The sequence below is a fragment of the Falco naumanni genome, chromosome 8, assembly GCF_017639655.2.
Source record: "Falco naumanni isolate bFalNau1 chromosome 8, bFalNau1.pat, whole genome shotgun sequence".
NCBI lineage: Eukaryota > Metazoa > Chordata > Aves > Falconiformes > Falconidae > Falco > Falco naumanni.
In genome coordinates, this window is record NC_054061.1 from 41,239,892 (window position 1) to 41,259,376 (window position 19,485).

Below are 19,485 nucleotides of genomic sequence, written 5' to 3' on the forward strand. Positions count from 1 at the left end.
AATCGTAGGAGATTTTTGTTAGCTTACTTTTTTTTTTCTTTCTTTCTTTAATGGCAACCACTTCCTGTTTCTGAAAATGTTAAAAAAAATACAATAGTCCTTCTCTTGTCCTGTCTTGAGCTAGACAGTGCTCAGGACATGCCAGAATTATAACGCTGGAATTTGTTCTCTCAAAGTACTCGACAAGTTTTGCAGATTCAAGTGGGTTTTTATGGCTGAAAGTTCATCCTAGCTTTAGATACTCACCCAAACGCAGCTGAAACCTTTCCATCCTTCCCCTCAAAACTCCTGAAACTTGCCCATTATCACAAATGAATTGTAGGCATGCTGGAAGGAGCTTCCAAACTGGTGTATGTTAGTTTAACTGCATACCTCCTACTAAAATTCATGGGTGATGTATTTTCAAAATGCGGCCAACTGCAGTGAAAATGGATCTACTAAAAATAGTTTTGCACCGCAGAAGAGATTATGAAAGCAAAGGACTGAAGGAAAATGAAACCAAAAAAGGTCATGAAAAAGTCAAAGACAAGTCTGAATTTGTTTTATTCCTGAAGAATAATAGCACAGAAGAGTAAGGCATCATGAAACCGTGGTGAAGATCCATTAAATGAAATTGTTCTCTTCTGCAGAGGGGTTAAGGAACATGTTCTTTACAGCTACGTTTCATGCAATTCGTATTTGACAAGGAAAGAGTAGGGGCCCTAGATACACAAGATCATAATGAATCATGGAAAACAGAGAGCTATGACAATGGATTAAATATGAAAACATCCATACATTAGCTGTATTTAAACCTTTAAACCTTCTGAAAAAGAAATACTGGAAGAACACACTGGTTTTATAGCACCATTGCAACAGACATGTTGACCAATCTTCCCTATCTGCAAGCATTTCAAAGTGGTTAAAAACCAAGATGTAAAAACTCCTACAGAAGAAAAAATAATTTTATGCTGCAATTCATTGACTTCCACATGAACCAATACTGAATAATTTAGCTTAACAACACTGCAGCATTTGTCTTCCTCATGGTTTTATGTGTCTTCTGGTCAGACAACACTCAGTTAATAGTGGGTTATCAATATGAGCTGAACTGTAAAGACCCTAGCATTAAAACTACCAGTACATTTCCACTGATTATTGGGAAAGGAAAGAAGAATGCCAAATCACTGAATTTTTTTACAGGACCATGCTAGTTTTCATAACATTTCAGGACCAAGGTCTTTGAGTTGGAGAACTTTTAGGGAAAAACAAGGGACAGAGAGAGAAACCTCTCTGAAAGAAAGAGAGCAATTAATATTTTCATGGTTAGCAAATTCCTGCTTGGCCTGGTTGCAAACAGTCCTCACTAACAGGCTACTTAAAAACGAGGGCTTTTTATGTTTCATGCTGGAGTTCCCATTTTGTGTCAATAATTACACCTTGTCTGAAGCAGTTATTTGAACTGATCATCTGAAAGAGCTTCTGCTCTTCCCTGACATTTCCACTGATGGCTGAAAAGTAAGTCCCCGATCCAAATTCTAATTGGTACAGTACAATAGCTCAAACTGAAAACTCTAAATAGTACATTGTTGCCTTTTGTATAGGGTAGGGTTGCTTCATGCAAAAAAAGTCCTGTGTTCATCCAAATGTGAAAAGGAATAGTTTGGAAATCACAGTACTGTTTTCTACAAAGTTTGACTCAATATTTGGTAGACAAAGAGTTGCCAATGTTCATTGCATCTTAGTGTGTAAACAGGAAAAACATCTGCATGTTTTTCTATAAAAGTGCTATACTCAGGAATGAAATTAAAGACATCAGTGTCTTCATTGATATTTAGATTTTACTATTTAACAAATCTAGAAAGACACAAGGTATTTTAATAACAAACAAGATGAACGGGTTCTTGATCACACTCCTAAATATTGTATTAGAGGATGTGCATAGTGAAGATAAATGAGAAAAACAATTGCTCAGAAACAGGCAGGGTATTTGCAGTACCTCTGTCACCATGGTTCTCAAAGAGAGTAGAAATGGGAATCCCGGGACCTGTCATAAGAATGATGAGAAGGCAGGTTATAGTTTGAAGCTAGAATTTGGTGATAGAGTGTGTATTACATTAACATTGGTAACTGACAGGTGTTAAAGAGCTCGAAGTTGATATGCAAATCTGAATCTTTGCTGTATAACCCACTAGTCCCTCCTGCACTTAATACATAAGGTACTATGTGTACATAGACTTGTTTACATACAGGCATTGCTTAGCAAACATAATAGAAGTAACTTTACTAACAAACTCTTCCTCCCTAGAGATGAAGTGACATCTAGTTAATACCTTAGATGTGATTACATAAGGTGAATGCAGAATTAACAATGTGAAACATTCTTCTGAGAACATGTCACATCATATTTGTGAAGGTGAGTGGCTTTCATATGGTGACGACCTTACTGACTATTTTGTGCAAGAATGATTGAAAGGTGTTATTATTTGCTACATTTGCTTCTCTGCTCAATGGAAGTTCTAAGGAACTCTTTATCTGATATGGCAGTGCAGAATCAGAAGAACAGTAAACTTTATATGAAACATAAAAGGAAAACCTTGGATATTTTTCTTTCCTCTTTTTTAGATCATGACTTCACTGTTCTTCGATTACAGCAATAGATGAAACCTCAGGTCACTGAAATCACCTAACATTTCAAAAAAGCTAAGATGTCATTTAATACTTCTGTGTTACAAATGGTTTCAATGATCACACAGCTTGATGAATTGAATTTTTCTTAGTTCAGTTATTAAAAATGTTCTCAGTTACTAAATATCCAACATTTTGCAGCTGACACAGGTTTTAATAATTTAAATTGGGAGATACATTGTAGTTTCTTACAGCTAACTTTGATCACATGAATTGGAAATCAGTGTGTGTTTCCAAATCCTTCTCTTGCTGCTGCAAGAAAAAGCATGACTTTGACGAGCCAGATTATAATCTGTTTTGTGCCATGAAGGACTTCCACAAACCTGTTTTTAATTCTAAAAATCCTAAGATTTTTGTTGAAAAAGTAAAAAAAAAATTGTAGAGTGAAAATATTTGTACTTTCTGAAACATCTTCCCAAGGTTTTTGGACACGGAACAGTTTATTTCTGGAAATCTCTCCTGGTTATTGTGAAATTCCTATAATTCATCTAGCTGTCCTTTGGGATAATCAGCATTATCTACACCTCTGATATATTTGAAAGAACGACTGATCGTATGTTTGCCCCCATGCTATACATACCGTAACAGATCAAGGCATAATACTTAGAACGTTCGCTGAACCTTGCTGTATAGTACTGGCATCTCTCTTTCCTTAAATTGCAAGTAATGCATTGTTTTCTGATAGGTTTACTTCCAATACTGATTCTAGGAGAAAAATAACATAAAGCAATATTTACTTTGCTACAACTAACTTCACATGTGTCTGTCTCACATTCTAAAGCTCAGGCACTGTACTTTCAAAGCAGGTAAATTTAAAAACAAATGTTTTCCCTTTTTATAACTTTTTCCCCCCCAGAGTATATTTAAACTTTAGATGCTGTTTCTCCTTAATTCTCAGATATGATCTGAGGTCAAGATTTAGTTAAAATAGCTTGTTAAATTACACTTTAATCATCCTCAAACTAAATTATTTTATTGACAAATCCAGAACTATCTTCTATCAACCTAATATCATTAGGATAATGTTGATAACACTTACTTGTAAATATTCCTTCTTCCTGGATATCCTTCGAATTCATTGCTTGAATAGAAACTGCAAATTCATGTATATGTTAATAAATAATCCATAAAGTGATGAACTATGAACCAGCATCAAGATGAAAAGCTGTCTTGGAAGTTAATTTAGAATTTTTGAGATTTCTGCATGTGATGGAAGAGTAAGTTAAACTTATATACCTTTCATCTTACTAAATCTTTGCACAAATTATTAGATGACCAGTAAACCATATAACTAGGAGTTCTATCTTAATTCTCATGATCTAATCACTCCAATTATGTAAAGTGTATCTATCTATACAGTAAGCTGAGAGAGAGAACATAAAAAGAGAAGTAACTGCAATTTGTATGAGCATCAACCACATGATTAAATTTAAGTATCTCTAAATAAGTGTCTCTAAGATGGGTGATTGAAAAAAACAGAAAAATGAGGGCAATTTGCAAAGCATCTCCCATAAGTAAGCCAAGTTTGGAAACCTGCGCAGTCCGTTCGCATACAAATTTGTTGTGTATGCACTCAGATTAAAAACAAATTATACCTAGTTATAACTTGAGTTAACAAATGATGTTCAAATAATTGTCGCTTTTACTGACAACACTTACAACATGTTCTCTTCTTCATGATACTTACAGTGCATCATTTGTTACTCTGAAGATGTATATTGCCTCCCATTTTCCCCTTGTAATTTGAATTGCATTCTCCTGTGAAGCAAGACATAGATGTTGCTGAATATTGTAGAATTATTTCAAGAACTTACAGTAGATCAATGTAGAACACTTTGCTTGACTTACCACAGAGCCATTGATGTAATGAATATGCTTATAACCATTTTTGTCACTAAAAATTTTGTAGTATGAACTGCTGTCTGATGTAAAATATGGTGTAGAAACAAAGAACTGAAACAATGGAAGAAAAATGGTAGACGAGAAGTAAGTAAGACTGTCCAAGCTATTTAGCAGATTATAATACACATACTGAAAGAAACAAGATTACTTCATCGGTTCAGATGGGAGAAAGTAGTTTGCACAAGTGTTTACCTGTGATATTCAACCTCCCAGTCAGTACACATTACAGTTTCTACCCTGACATGTCAGATTTCTTAAGCTGATAATATGGCACTGTGTTGTGATGCCATGTGGCCAGTGCCCATCCTGCTTTGAGAAGGTGGGCCCTCCCACGTGGGGAAACACAGCGTCAAGCAGGTTTCCCTGGCCTTGCTGACTCTCAGAGCATCCCCCTGCAAACACTCTAGCAAGAGCTGTTGGGCCAGACCCTAGGCTGGCATCTGAGCACAGCTCAAGTACCCCACAAATGCAAGGTCTACTTATAAGTGGAATATTTTTTCTGTATATTCTGAATGACCTTTCTTTAGTTATTTAAGAATAGGTAGAGATGATTTTTAAAAACATAAGTTGATGAGTAAACCTAATGTGCACAAATGGTGCCAGGCTGAAAATCCTGTGGACCATAGAGTTTGGCTGATTCACTGAGCAAATACAGCACTCGGTAAATGGATATCTGAAGTTCCCATACTATTCCACTAACGTTAAAGAGCAGATTACCCCAGATAAGACGACTCAACTTTTGCTTCCTTTCAAACCATCACCTCTTTACTAAAATTGTCACTCAAGGATGAGTTACTGCTACTGTGAGTTTTATTTTCAAAACTTGACTACAGAATGACCTCCAAGAACTTCAAACATAGCACCAAGCATTCCTGAGTGAACGTGACTCTTGAATAATACTAACGCAAGCTCAACTAAACCTGTGACCACAAGCTGAATTGTTCCAGAGCCTGCTTCTAATATTGCTAATGCTTGAAATCCCATAAGGGCTAAAGCAGGGATTTATGCATGTGTGCAATTTCTTTGGCTCTAATAAAAATCCATTATCACAACCTCAAGAGAAGTGGCAAAAAAAGAAAGGGACCAAGTAAAATAACTAATCCTTGTAAATGTGTAATCTTCAAATAAGGGTATTCAGGCACAGTGTGAGCCTTCACAATGTGAATCCCCACATTGAATTCTGGTCATTTCACCTGCCTGAGGAGCAGACATAAGCAATAATACATATTCACTGCTAGAATATATGATTGTAAATACTGATCTCATGCTCTTAAAGTTTTTTTGCAGGTTTGTTTTTACTGTGAGTTCCCAAATATAGGTGTTATGTCTCTTTCAAGATAAAGGTTACTGGGTAGAGAAAATTTCTTTTGCTTAGGGGTAACTACGGAGAAGTATCAACCACCATTGTAAGTGGGGTGTCTTTGAAGGTTCCTCCCTAGCTGAAGATGTGCAGCACTTGGCACTAAAACTATTCTGAATGAACAGGTTTTATTCTTAAAATGCTATGGTATGGCTGATCTTATCTCTTGCCCTAGTGACATCAGAGGAATTCTACATCTGTTCTTTGCCTCCAGGATGCTTTTAAGAATTACACTGCAGTATGAACCTACCTCTTTTCATGACATCCATTCCTTCAGTATAGTGTCTAATCAGTTGGTCTAAAGATTTGCAAAACGAGACAGCGAAAGAGTTTTTAAACTCAGAAAGCAGGTAGCCAGATACTATGCCTAGCACAGCATTAAAAGTCTCAGACCTAAAGTGGAGTAGGTTTAAGCAGTAGAGGTACATGACTCAGAATGGTGCTTCATGTTTAAAAACACTCCTGTGAAGATGCAGAAAGCTTAGCTTTTAATTAAATCAAAATTGAATACATTATGAAAACCTACTCCGCCTGCCCATCCTGTTTGACTCTCTTCTATGTGCTGTTGATTCTGAAAAACAAAATCAAACACACTCTTTAAGAAGATCAAGATGGAGTTTATAAAAGTTCAGTATCATCAAATAAAAAATCTGTAGCTGCCTGTAAAAGAGAATTTTAGAATACTTGGGACTTGAAGTTTGTCTGAGTAAATAATGTTACTGTATTAATACCAATATGTTAGTTAAGATATTATTTTTTAACAGCTATCATCAGAGCTAAATAACATGTAAAGTAATTGTTTTAACCTTATGCAAATTTCCACTGAAAGCAAGAATTAACAACTACTTAATCTCATGAATTTTTCAGTTAAACAACAGGTAAAATAATTTTCAGGAATAATAATATTAAAAATCTGTGTTAGATTTTCAGCTAGTTCATTTGACATATTTCCTTTCATTTCAAAGCTGTGGTGTTGATTTATAACAGCAGATAATGTGACTACAAGGTACATCTTTCATATGTAAACCTTGGAAATCTTAAAAACACTTTAACTGAGGAAAGTACAGGAAAATGAAGGGTCTCCATATTTGGTGCTTGACAGAGATATTAAAGGGCTTGATTTTCAACACTTTTAAAAGATCTCACAAATATATATTTAGAAAGAAGAATTAAGGATTGGCAAAGATAATGTTGAGAGCAAAAATCACCCAGGTTATCATATCCTGAGACTATGGATCTAAGTTTAGCAGGTCATAACTCCTTGTAACATTACTAAAGCTCATTTTGAAAAAAACAACTTATACTGAGCATAAATGGATCACTGCCTCCTGCAGCTAAAGATGCTTTTACATTTTTATTTTATGTTTTACTTCTAGAGCTTCTACTGCATTTTCAATATTTTCCTAAGAGTTTTTCATTGAAGGGTGTAATATCTTGCTTGGTGGATGAAGCAAGTGATTTAATATTTAACAATTCCGCATTCAACGATGTGGGTTTTTTTTACCTTGCAAATCTTTCTTTATACTGTTCATTTAATACATTATTTCTTCAAAGACTGAAATAAATTCAACAAATTTGCTTTCTAAAGAATATGGTTTGTATTTTTTATCCTCAGTGTAATCTCATTAGCATTCAGAACTACGCTTTCTCCCTTTCACCTTACTCCTTGCAAAGTGACTATTTTGAGCACAAGTTGCAGGTACTTGCCCCTTAGAAGACTGTTTAGTACTTTGCAAGGGCTCCACTGAGAATATGGATTTTACTTCTTTTTGAGAAAGAAAATTGGGATGTATTGTTTTGTATCTGCTTCCTGAATTTCTCTTCCTTTCTTTAAAATAAGGCTCAGATCCTGATGAAGTAGTATATTAAGTATATATTTAACTTCTCTCATGTGAGTAGTCCCATTGACTTCTATGGGATTTTTCTGTGTATTAAATTATTTACATAACTTAATTAGAGAACTGGCATCTTTATAGGAAATCCCAGTTTCATAAACACATGCCTAGCTTTTAACCACATGAATAGTTTCACCAAAATATTGGTTTCTGTGGTCTATTCACATGAGCAAGTCTTGAACACGTGAACATTTTTGATGAATCAATGTTTTAGGAACATCTTGTGGATTACATTTTGTTATTATTTTCAAGTACATAAAGCCTAGCACATTTATTGTACATTGGAGTCTCAATTCAATATAAAATCAACAAGAGAACTATTTTTGCCAATGGAAACGTACAAAGATATACTTTCTAACGGCAAATAGAGCTAATGCAGCACTCCCATCTGTTCACACTCCTTCAATTGGCCATTTGTGCAAACTTTAATGTGATAAAAGCATTGTATCACTGTATAAATATAGGATTATAGAAACGTCACTAGTGACTCCATAAATAAGGTTTTATGGAGAAATGCGATTAAACAGGGATCATGAACACAGTTCTGCAATATGTTAATTGTTCTGGTCTAGTTCCAGCAAAGCAATTAAGCACATGCTTAATTTTAAACACATAAATAGACCTACTGAAATAAATAAAAGTTAAGCTTGTGTTAAAGTACTTTGGTGGACTGTGATAGAATTCTAGAATGCTTGATTATTTTTTTCAGTACATTAAAATATTTAGTTATTAAAATGTAGGCTACTTGGAGGGGAGATAGAAAAATGTTAATGTACTTAAAAAGTGGAACAATTACTTAGGAAACACATCAAATGCTGCAGTAAATAAGTATTCTTTCCTAATGAATTAAGATATTTCTCTGTGGAAAATTACCTAAATGATAATATTTTTTAAAGAACATGACCTTAACTTGCTTTTAAATTTGCAACAATTGTCATATCATAGAGTAATAAACATTTTCAGCTTGGAAAGGTTGTGTCAATAAACTTTGAATTTATAATTTATGAATTATACAAAACACTTTTATAAGTATTGTTGCCTTTTATTTCCCACTAGTTGAATTTCTTAGCCTAATGCTAGTTTTTATAGGTGTTCTATACCATAAACTCTAAAAACAAGACATGCAAACAGTATCAATATTAAAAGACAACAAATGAGACTTCTGTGCTAGAGTTACTGAAATTCAGGGTAATCCTTTCCTTCAGGATCTATATGAATTTATCAGTGTTCAGTCTTCAGGCTTTACAGGGTCTTTTAAAGAAATGTTTTTTTCAAAAAGGCTTCTGTACATAAGATTTATAAGTATCTACATATAGGTATAGATACCTCAGCTATCTAAGCTATCCTGCTCAACAGAGCACGATTTTCCCTCTAAATTGTCTTAATGATAGAATGACATGTCTAAACAAAACATAGTGCTACTGTTGCAACTAGCCTGAAGTTCTCTTTTCAGATCTGAAAAAGGGATAGTTTTTCTGAAAACTTGTTTGCTTTCTCCAACTACATGATTTCGTAAGACAGAAGAATTTCTCCCCCTTGAAAACCTGCCTTGCTTTTAATCTGTATGTTCTTTCAACTAATTTATCATTAATCGTAAAGGACATGATTTAGTCAGATTTAGTATGAAATTTCAATGTAGTATAATATTTTCTTTAAAAATATAAAGATCCTATATGGTTCTACTTTTGCAGATAAGGAAGCAAGAATGAACTAAAAAACACTACTGAAAGCTGCTCAATAGCATTCTTCTTACTTTTGTTGCTTTGTTTGCTTTGATTGTTATTTAGGTGTCACTAAAAATATTTTGGTGATTTTATTTCTTGTTGATGCAGTTAATTTTTTTCATCCCTCTCCCAGCAATTAAAATATTGAAGAAGATATCATATCACTAGTAGCTAAAAGATTAATGTGATCAAACATTGGAAAATACAATTATGGCAGGTACAGAATTATTTCTGAAATTACTTCCAAATTATTTATTATAAATTATTATTTCCAAATTACTTTCAGGGCAAGATTAAATATACTTCTGCAAGGAAGTCAGAGCAACCTGTGCATGGCCAGTATTAGCAAATTTTCATTTAGCAAATATTAGCAAATGTTCATTTCAGCAATGTTAAATTTGTATTTCCACCTTTATTACCTCTGGACAGTCCCAAGTATTTGAGTCTCCTTTGAAGTCACAAATAGCTAAGACTGAAAAATTCTGGATTCTCTTTAGCCATTGCACACAGATTCGACTATCTGTTACCCAAGTAAGCCAAGTAAAATAATGATCACTAAAAAATAAAAGGAAAAAAAGAAAAATGGTGGTTATTAAAGAACATGAATATAGAAGCATTGCTACAGATTATGTCCCCCATATTGCTGCGTGGAAGACAATTGCAAAGTTTCTACTGTCTTAGGGATTTTTTTTTGTCCTTTGTAACAAGGTATCATATGGACAGACAGAATCAAGTTACAACATTTCTAATTAGCTTCTGATCCCTTTAAGAGATGAATATATCACTCCGCTATTAGAAACAGAAAACAACTCCAAGGTTCAAGCATTTAAAACAGACAGATCCTTTTTTTAAAAAAAGAGGAGACATTTGAGGGCACATTACCTGGATGCTATGACTGCAGGAACTGGCACCTCCTTGGGACCAGATGCTTCAGCGTTAGTAGTGTCTACAATAAACACTTTAATCGTAGGATTTTTAGCCCCAGCCTTCAAAGAAAATGTTTTAGGTTATTCAAATCAGGCTCTGAACAATTCAGATCAAGGAAAATTACAATGCTTTTTGCAGGAAAGGAGATAGGTTACAAAATATGTATCCAGTTGAATATAATAGGGCAAATGTGGTCTTGTAACACCTCAGAGACACGCTACAGCAAGAGTATGTTACTTAACTTTGCAACACTTTGTATATAAAGACGACCACCTTTTAAACAGTCAAATGTAGTGCCTTTCTATACAGAAAACGTACTTGGGTGGGAAGCAGTGTTCTATTTGCAATGTGGAACTTTGCAGCACACACTACACTTTGGCACAAAATTCCATGATTGCACGTGTTCTTTGACATCCCAGCAGTGAAATAAAATGGTTTAGCTTAAACTGATTTCATGCTTGCTTATTCATTGCATACATTATTATTTTTTTAATTCTCCTCTATGTGTGGTCTAAACCACCCAGCTTTACTTTAGAACTGTAACCCGGATGACAGGTAAGTAACTTCTTAAGGCACATTAACATGATCACTTGCAATCATATGAACATGACAAGAGTCAGGAGAGCTCTCTGATACATGCTGAAGAAATGCAAACCCAAACCTTCTTGCCTTAGATCTGGCACTTGAAAGCAGTTAAAATCCAAAGCCCCTTGAGAACAAAAAGCCCTATGAAGTGTGCAAATAACCTGAAGCTGTCATAGCCTTTATTTTGCCAAATAATAAATGTCTCATAATTCATTTACTGTAATGAAAAATAACACTGCATAGTTAACATAACACAATAAGTAAACTGAACTGAAAAAAGGAAGGTTTGATCTTGCAAGCATGCACTTTTGCACATGCTTTTTATGCTTTTTACTCACATGAGTAATTTCATTTATTTCACTGATACTATTAAATATCTACAATCTTGAACATACCTATACCTTTTTCAGAACTTGGCCTAAGTTTGTTTTCTTTCATTAATTTAGACCATAATGGATTTAACCACTGTAATACAATAATTTTTAAGCAGAGTTAATTTTATCATTGTCATAACTCATTTATCAGCAGAAAGTAAGTCCAAAGAATGACAAAACATACCTTTGGGTATGGGATTATTATTTTTCTAGGATACTGGTCCTCACCAAAATATGAATATTCAATAACTGGTATGTCAGAATCATTAAATTGTACATATGCTAAATATTTTCCACTTGGAGACCACCACAGTGCATACTTGGTTGCCAGCATTTCCTCTGAGAAAAAGAAAATAATCATTCATAACAGTGTATCATTGTAATCTAATATTATGTCTTCTAATCTATTTTAGCATTCTATTCTTAGCAACATAATCATGTATAGAGAGTTATATTAAATAAGTAACACCAAACACATTGGAATACATCTCAATTCTGAAAGGCCTTAAAAACTCTCAAAACAGGCACACAGATCCCATTTAACTCACTTGCGTTTCTCCTGTGTGCATGCATTTTTTTAATTCTTTTTCATGCACTGATGTGCCAGATTTTCACCAAAATTAAAACTTCCATTAAAGCTTAATTCCCAACCACTGCGCCCAATCTGCAAAATTCTGATATAGTTTCAGTAACAAAGACCCGGAATTTCGATTACACACTATGAATACAAAATGCAGTCATTGTATAACAGATAAAATATGGAAATGAAGTATTCCTTAGGGATCTATAAATAATGTATCATCACAGATATTTTAGAATGGATTGGGAGAACCAGGTAAACAAAGCAATTAACATGTTAGTTGTTGCCCTTCAAAATTTACTTACCTTCATAGACCCAATCAGGAATCCCATTAAATATTGTATTCTGTTTCCCATCACTAGTTATTTTAATTGGTGCCTCTCTTGGACTTTGTTTCAAATAGATATTATTCTGATACACATATACCTAAAGACGAGAAAGTACTTCTTATGAGTATAGGCACCAATTACAAGGGTTAGAGTAAGATATGCAGTCAATGCTCCTACATTATAGCAGCAAGAAGACATAATAAATACAAAATAGGAAATAAATGCTTTGCTAAAAGTCCTTGCAAATTCTGCAAGAGTAGGTACCTCAGTAAATAAATTATACATTACAAACCAAATTCTATGTTCAACTGTGTCACAACAAATCCTGAACAACTCCTTTGATTTTAACAAACTTCAGAGGATTCTGTGGCTAGCTTAGGTGTGGAAAATCATGAAAAAAATGTCTTTGAAACTCATTCAAATTGCTGCATTTTTTACGAGACCCTCAGACAAAATGTTTCATGACTTCTCCTTCTGGTTCCACCAAAAGTAGAAGATAAAAACAAGTATGTAACAACTAAAAAGAAAATAAATGGACTTTTTCTAAACCTGTCAAAAGGCCTAGGTGATGTGAGATGGGACAAAAAAAGGTTTTACTTTGTCTGGGCTGGTTTGTTCCTTTCTAGTAAATTAGTTACCAAAAGAGACTTCTTGCAAGAAATACTTGCAGGCCTTGGGTATCTCTAAATGTCAATCAAATGAATGGACATATGGTTAAGAAGCCAGCACTAGAAACATCGCTTTCTTAGAAAATCAGGCCTTTTGAAGCTATAAGCATTTGTTAGCAACATCAGTGTAACATTTTAACTACTTTATGCTTTGAAAAAAACCCAAAGCAACTCCTAAAACTCTCAGATACAATACAAGGACTATTGTATTAAAGCATCACAGGCTATTAGTACTAGCAAGACAGGAGACTATATTCATTTTGTTCTATGTTCAGAATTCTTGATAAAGAAATAACAATATTTAACTTAATTAAGAGAACTAATATTCTCTTAGAACACAGAAAAAATCTCCTAATAAATTGTCCATTCGTGTTTAACCCACTCCCTGAGTGTTTTCAGAAATGAGTATGGTGTTTAAATTTTTTTTCTTGCACAGATATTTTGTCAATACCGGATAAGTAGTTAAAAAACCACTAACTATTATTGGGTTGATGCTTTGGAACTGTTAATAAAAGAAGTTTCTGAACTTGTTACTATTTGCAATATGTCTATTATAATTACTGAGAAATACATACTTGGCTATGAAGTAGCTATTAAAAAGATGAAAATAACATTTTTTATAGTAAGAATATGGCAGCCATTCCCTAGAGTAAAAATTCTAGAAAAGATTTTAAATACTGCATCTCTAAATCTCCATAGTAAATTCATGTGTTGTACAGTGCCAAAGGAAAACACTTTGGTTTTCAGATCTTGAAACTACTATATACAATGATGTTGGTCAATTCTTGAAAAAAGACTGGTTAGTGAACTGCAACACATAACGTAGCTGAGAACATGGATTCTTCTACTGAGACACAGACAAGTTAAATTTTAACAAGTTAAAACTGTTTTTTCATTCTTGCTCACAACCAAGGTTAATACACACAGGCCTGTCAAAAATACAGCCTAACAAAATAATAACCAAAGGCACATAAATGTCTTCTAGCCACACAAAGCAAAATCATTCTAGTGCTTGGTTATCTTTACTGACCAATTTGTGTCCAACGGGTGACCAGGATATATACTGAATTTTATGTGGAAGCTGATTTTCTGTTACAAAACCACTAAAAAAAGGAAAGAAGTTGAGATGGCTTTTTGTGCACAGTGCAAATGCATCATTATATTGTACATTCATATAAAATTCATGAATGGCTAGATTTTCTAACAGCTTATTGTTTCTTGAGCAATGCAAAATTAAGGCAGGCAGTGAGACATGCAGTAATGTGATGTTGTGCATCAGTGCTGGTAAAGGCTTGCAACTCAACCCTATGAAAACATATCCAACAGCCTATGAAGGCAGCTGTATCTCTTCCTAAATACTGCACAAGCATCTATAGTTATTTGCTCTATCTGCAGTCTCAGCAAGTTATTGGGAAATGTGAACTCAGGATACAGCACACTGAGGCAAGCATAACAGCAGCAGTTACAACATTTATTAAGGATCATAACCCACATGCAGTACCTCTCTACTCACATTAGCTTGCAGCAATCTTTGCCTGTCACCTTGAGCCAACAATTTCCCAAGAGTAGAGCAGCTCAGTGCAGCCCCTGTGCTCAGAACTAAAAAGCATTTGGTCACGCAGCTGCTTATGGCATAAAAAGGTGACTGGGGAGGAAGATTGCCACATTCAAACTTGGGCAGAAAGAGGATTGGTTTGGGAAAGATCTTGGGAAGGAGGCCAAATGCCATGGGAGAAGCTGTAAACTTTTCAGGAACCCAGGATGGATAGTTACAAGTTCACCGGAGCGCTAAAAGACATGTGAGAGTTTTAGGGAAGCTAAATATTAGATCAACAATAAAAAGGATGAATTAGTAAACAGAAGGGCATGGAGACATCATGTGTGAGACTGAAGTGGACTGAAGCAGCCAAGATAGGGTGGGAGAAAATTATGCAAAGAAGAAAAAAACCCGATGAGAATCCTGGGCAGTAAAAGTTTGAGGGCATGAAATATTAATTAGTCCAGATACCTGGAAGAGTAGACGAAAGGACTGTATGATATTCTTAGAGGCCACCTTTTTCAAGCTAACAGGTAACCTGACAGATTCAGGCAGGCAAGAGCAAAGCCAAGTGGTAGTCACGGTACTGTGGAGTTTTTCAGTTGAAATGCTTGCAAGCACATCACTAAAGAGTATTCGCCATATCTCTCTGTAAGAAATACCAGGCCTTACCCATATATGAGATCATAAATGTGGTATGATGCTGTATAAGAGTATCTCCACAGCTGCAAAAATTAAGCAAGAAAATAATATTATTCACTTGAAAAAAGACAATCTAATTAAAAAAAATCAGCTGTCTTTTCACAACCTACCCCTTTCTCAAGTACCAAGAAATATTTATCTATGGCAATCGCAATGAACAACATACTCAAGAAAACCAAACATTTCATTAAGTGATATATTAATTACCTTTGAATAATTGCTTTCCAGAGCTATGAAATATTTGTCTGATGACAACACATAATTTGAAGCATTAACTTGTTTCTGAAAGATTAAGAAATAGATTAGATTCTAGTAAAAAACCTTTAAATAACGATTTGATGAGTAAGGTTTTAATCCACTCATTTTTAAACTGGCACTTGAAACACAACTGTATTTTGCTGCCTTTTTATTACTTGTACGTACCATTGTGCTGTTAGTCATGATGGTAGTTGGGTAGTTCATTTCAACATTGTAAAGAATAATATCATCTTCTGCAGACTGATGAAGATATTCGTTATCTTTATAAACAAGATAAAAGGGCTGTTACCTTGCACAAGAAGATACTGTAGAACAGATCTGTTCTATCAAAGTATTCACACCCCTGTCAATGAGTAGATTTTGAGCAAATATCTTTTGGCATCTACATATTTTTTTCTAATGATGTGAAGACACAGCATTACCCACAAACTGTCTTCAGGGTTCTTGAGTACATTTTCAAGATTACACACTGCACACAGATCAACTAGTTAATCTTATAATTAAATGCCAGATTTTATTCTGTCATGTCTGATCAAGAATACCAGGTACAAACCTGTTAGAAGGTCAGTATCACAATGTTTTAAAGAAAACATTTAAGAACTTTGCTTATAATTCCAGCAGAACTTCCTCATTTGTACAGATTCTGCAGACAACAGCAGTACCATGTAACTGACACTACATAAATGATACTGCTCTTACTCACACAGGTCCTAGAAAGTGAGGGTGAGTGGCCTTCAATGAGAATGGAATTTAACCCTACCTGTGCTCAAGACTTGAGCCTTAGTTTGGTAGACAATGAGATCAGAATTTTAGTTTCACATCATTATTTTCACTGCTATGAACAGAGAAGGAATTACATACTTGGTGTAGCTTGAGAGAGAGTGAGACATTAACAGTTTAAAAGCAGCCTGAAACAGTGTATAAGGTGTTCATTTTTAGGAAATTAGATCACCCTTGGATCTTTTGAGCACATTTCTCTGATTTGTGTAACAGCATTTGTGGTGATCTTAGGCACCCTTAGGAAGAGAGGCTCAATTTTAACTCCTTGCTTCAGTAGAAAAGTAGACATATGGGATGCTGTAGGCATGACTATCTATGGAATCTATGGCATGGCTTTTGCATGAGCTTTGTGACTGTCAAGAGAAAAGACAAGTCTAAGTGAGAAGGATATAAAGAGGGAAGGGAATATTAGGTTTAGGTGATATGCTGCCTACATACTTCAGACATTCAGACAGAATTCTAACAAATGGTGACCTAATTTTTAAATCATACAAGTGATGTCAACATACTTCAAATTGTTAGTTGTAAAACTTTAACTCCTGTTAGCAATGTCCTGGAAAGCTTCAGTTCAGTTCTAAAATTGTGAGTTAAAACTAACTATAAAACTAACTTGGTATAGTTTTATAACTTGCTTGAGGCAGTGCATAGATGGGAGTGGTAGTAGTGTGTGAACTAGAATGCACCCTGATCTAGCACAAGCCTTTTGATGCTGCTGCCATTCAATGATAGCAAGACTAGTGTTTCAGCCACATACAGACACATATATCACCAGCAATTAACCTCAAACCTTTATCTTCTACCTTACGGAACTTGCTTAGAAACTCAACCTTATTTTTTATGCAATGCATTGAAACTCAGGAATTTCAGCTCTTAAATGAGATAAGAACAGCTGGACTCATCGTGGAGCTATGTACTACTGAAAAAAAAGAATGAGGACTGTAACACAGGCTACCTCAATTATTACAAATGGTAAATGAAAAAGTGCTGTGACAAACACAAAAAAGGAGACTGTTTAAGAAATGACTGACACATTGACATATTCCTTTCACTTGCTGCAATGAATATGATAGTAAAAGAAGTAAAACACTGAGGACCTCCATAAAATTATAGCTTATATTGACTCAAACATGCCTGCTGAAACATCAAATACCTGGCATTTCTAGAATGACTGATAGAATAGTAAATTTTAACTGTAAGTTTCGACTAACAGATTGTTTAATTTCATAGTTAGCATTCATTCACAGTAAAGCTGGAAAGAAATTGCATTTCTGAGTCTGAACCAGTCTGGAAATAGAAATTAGAAAGGTTTATGTACATTTGAGAAAAGGTTTTACCTACCTGACACCCAATATGGAAAAAATGTTTTATACTGGAAATTTCCATTCAAATAATCCTCCAGTGTAAGAGCTCGGAGACCATCATCTGTGTTGACAACTAAGAGGAAGATAGGCAGTTTCTGTTAATGCAATGCTGTGAAAAGTGTGTGTGTGTGTGGGATGGGGGGCACAGGAAAGAAGTAATTACTAGTCCAGTATTTCCTTTTTTCAGCACCAGGGAACAGTGAAGATAGCATAATCCTGGAGGTATGCAGAGAGTAGGCACAGCAGAAAGGAAGGTTCTTTGTCACAGTTCTGATAAGGTCCTTTAGCCTCTGAAGGACTCACCTTTAGGAATACAAAATGAGAAACCAGACAAACTAATTTATTTCACCCAGTCATTTATTCACTCAGACATATTTACTTGTAGACCCTGTAAGTCCAAGAAAAGCCTTTTCCACAAAAAAGACAAATCTTTTGTGACAAATTTTTCCAAAGCATGGGTGCCATGAACTTGTGTGGTATGTAGAGACAACTATTTTCATAGGGACCTGCACATATTCAGCAGAGTCAAACAACAGGATGTGCATACAATTCCCTACTGCAAAATTTCATAAATGCCTCATCAACTAGTGTTAGAAGATGGATATAAGGTTTGCGAATTAATCACCACCCACATATATTTCTTAGTAGCCACATGAAAAAAATAGATGAAGGTACGCAGGTAAAAATACTGCTGAAAAGTAATGAATGAGTGAACCCAAACTTCAAGTTTTTATTTAATGCTGCAAAAGAAAATTGGCAATGACTCTGGAGAGAAGACAGGTACTCTAATATTTGATTTCTAAGCAGATCAGAGAGCTGCATAAAAATAATGCACAAAGTTGTAGCTGCTTTTTTGGCTCTTATCAAATGTTTCTTCTCAAAGCTAAACAACTTAAGATAGGGCAGATTTTAAAAACAAAATTTAAGGACAACCAATTGGTTGAGAAGAGGGTAATGTTGAAAATGCAGGCTTGCTAAGTGCATGGAAATGAAAAATTCCATTACAAAAATGTAAAAACAAGGAAAACTGTGCAGTTCACAAGAGAAAGAGTACCCAAAACAGTTAATTCTCAAAAAGACACAGGAACATTTCTGATAAAGGCCAGTTTTTAAAGTTCAGTACCATAATAATGGCAGGTTTTAAGTCTAGGCATTCTGGATTCTATACTTTTCTGCTTTAAAATCAAGGGAACTTTTGCCATTGTCTTCAGAGGTAGTGAGGATGTCACACTACAGCCTAGTAGAGCTCTGCCACTTCCCCTGTTTGTTCCTTCAGAGCTCTCAGATGACAGCCAGATAATCAAGATGACTCATTGCCCTCAGGTTTCATATCATGCTCCATCACTTCCTCATTACAGCTGCCCTCTCTGTTAAGATCACACTGACTTCCTGGGAAATGTTTCTTCATATTCTCTTCTATGGTACTTTGTAATGATAATATGTTTTTTTCTGCTAAGTGACTATTACTTACTGTAGAATACACATGTCAGGTTGACTGTTGACACTAGCCTTGCCTGCACTAATGCAGAAGAGAGCTGTCATGAGAAATAAAACTGAATGCCAATCCATAGGCAAAAACCTACCAGTTTAAACTCAAACTCTGAGCTAGCAATATGTCCAGAAATTATCCCAAGAAGTTCAATAAGAGGTTAATTCCTCTTGCTAATATCATAACTGTATATTAGAGATCTTTGGTAAGTTAATGATAAACACAGAAGATGGCAAACTTTTACAAAAATGCGTGGAAAATAATTCCAAAGAAGAATCCATTTCTATTTAGATTGACTGCTGATTACTTACCACTAGCTTTCAGTTTAAATTTTTTAAGTGAATATG

The 19,485-nt window shown here is 34.8% G+C and overlaps 1 protein-coding gene across 3 annotated transcripts in view; it reads right to left on the reverse strand.

Annotated features, from left to right (window-relative positions):
- The window catches only part of LOC121093033 (prolyl endopeptidase FAP-like), a 44,500-nt gene that overhangs the window by 15,122 nt on the left and 9,893 nt on the right, over positions 1 to 19,485 (reverse strand). For 2 of the 3 annotated variants that reach the window (XM_040604795.1, XM_040604793.1), the window contains 15 exons: positions 17,627 to 17,722; positions 15,674 to 15,768; positions 15,458 to 15,532; positions 15,221 to 15,273; positions 14,042 to 14,114; positions 12,320 to 12,440; positions 11,619 to 11,773; positions 10,431 to 10,534; positions 9,968 to 10,103; positions 6,456 to 6,500; positions 4,516 to 4,620; positions 4,355 to 4,425; positions 3,707 to 3,760; positions 3,248 to 3,372; positions 1,979 to 2,026 (listed from right to left, as the gene is read on the reverse strand). In XM_040604795.1, the coding sequence (XP_040460729.1) occupies positions 1,979 to 2,026; positions 3,248 to 3,372; positions 3,707 to 3,760; positions 4,355 to 4,425; positions 4,516 to 4,620; positions 6,456 to 6,500; positions 9,968 to 10,103; positions 10,431 to 10,534; positions 11,619 to 11,773; positions 12,320 to 12,440; positions 14,042 to 14,114; positions 15,221 to 15,273; positions 15,458 to 15,532; positions 15,674 to 15,768; positions 17,627 to 17,722 (1,356 nt within the window). The remainder of the gene's footprint in view (positions 1 to 1,978; positions 2,027 to 3,247; positions 3,373 to 3,706; positions 3,761 to 4,354; positions 4,426 to 4,515; positions 4,621 to 6,455; positions 6,501 to 9,967; positions 10,104 to 10,430; positions 10,535 to 11,618; positions 11,774 to 12,319; positions 12,441 to 14,041; positions 14,115 to 15,220; positions 15,274 to 15,457; positions 15,533 to 15,673; positions 15,769 to 17,626; positions 17,723 to 19,485) is intronic. The other variant, XM_040604794.1, reaches the window with a different exon arrangement.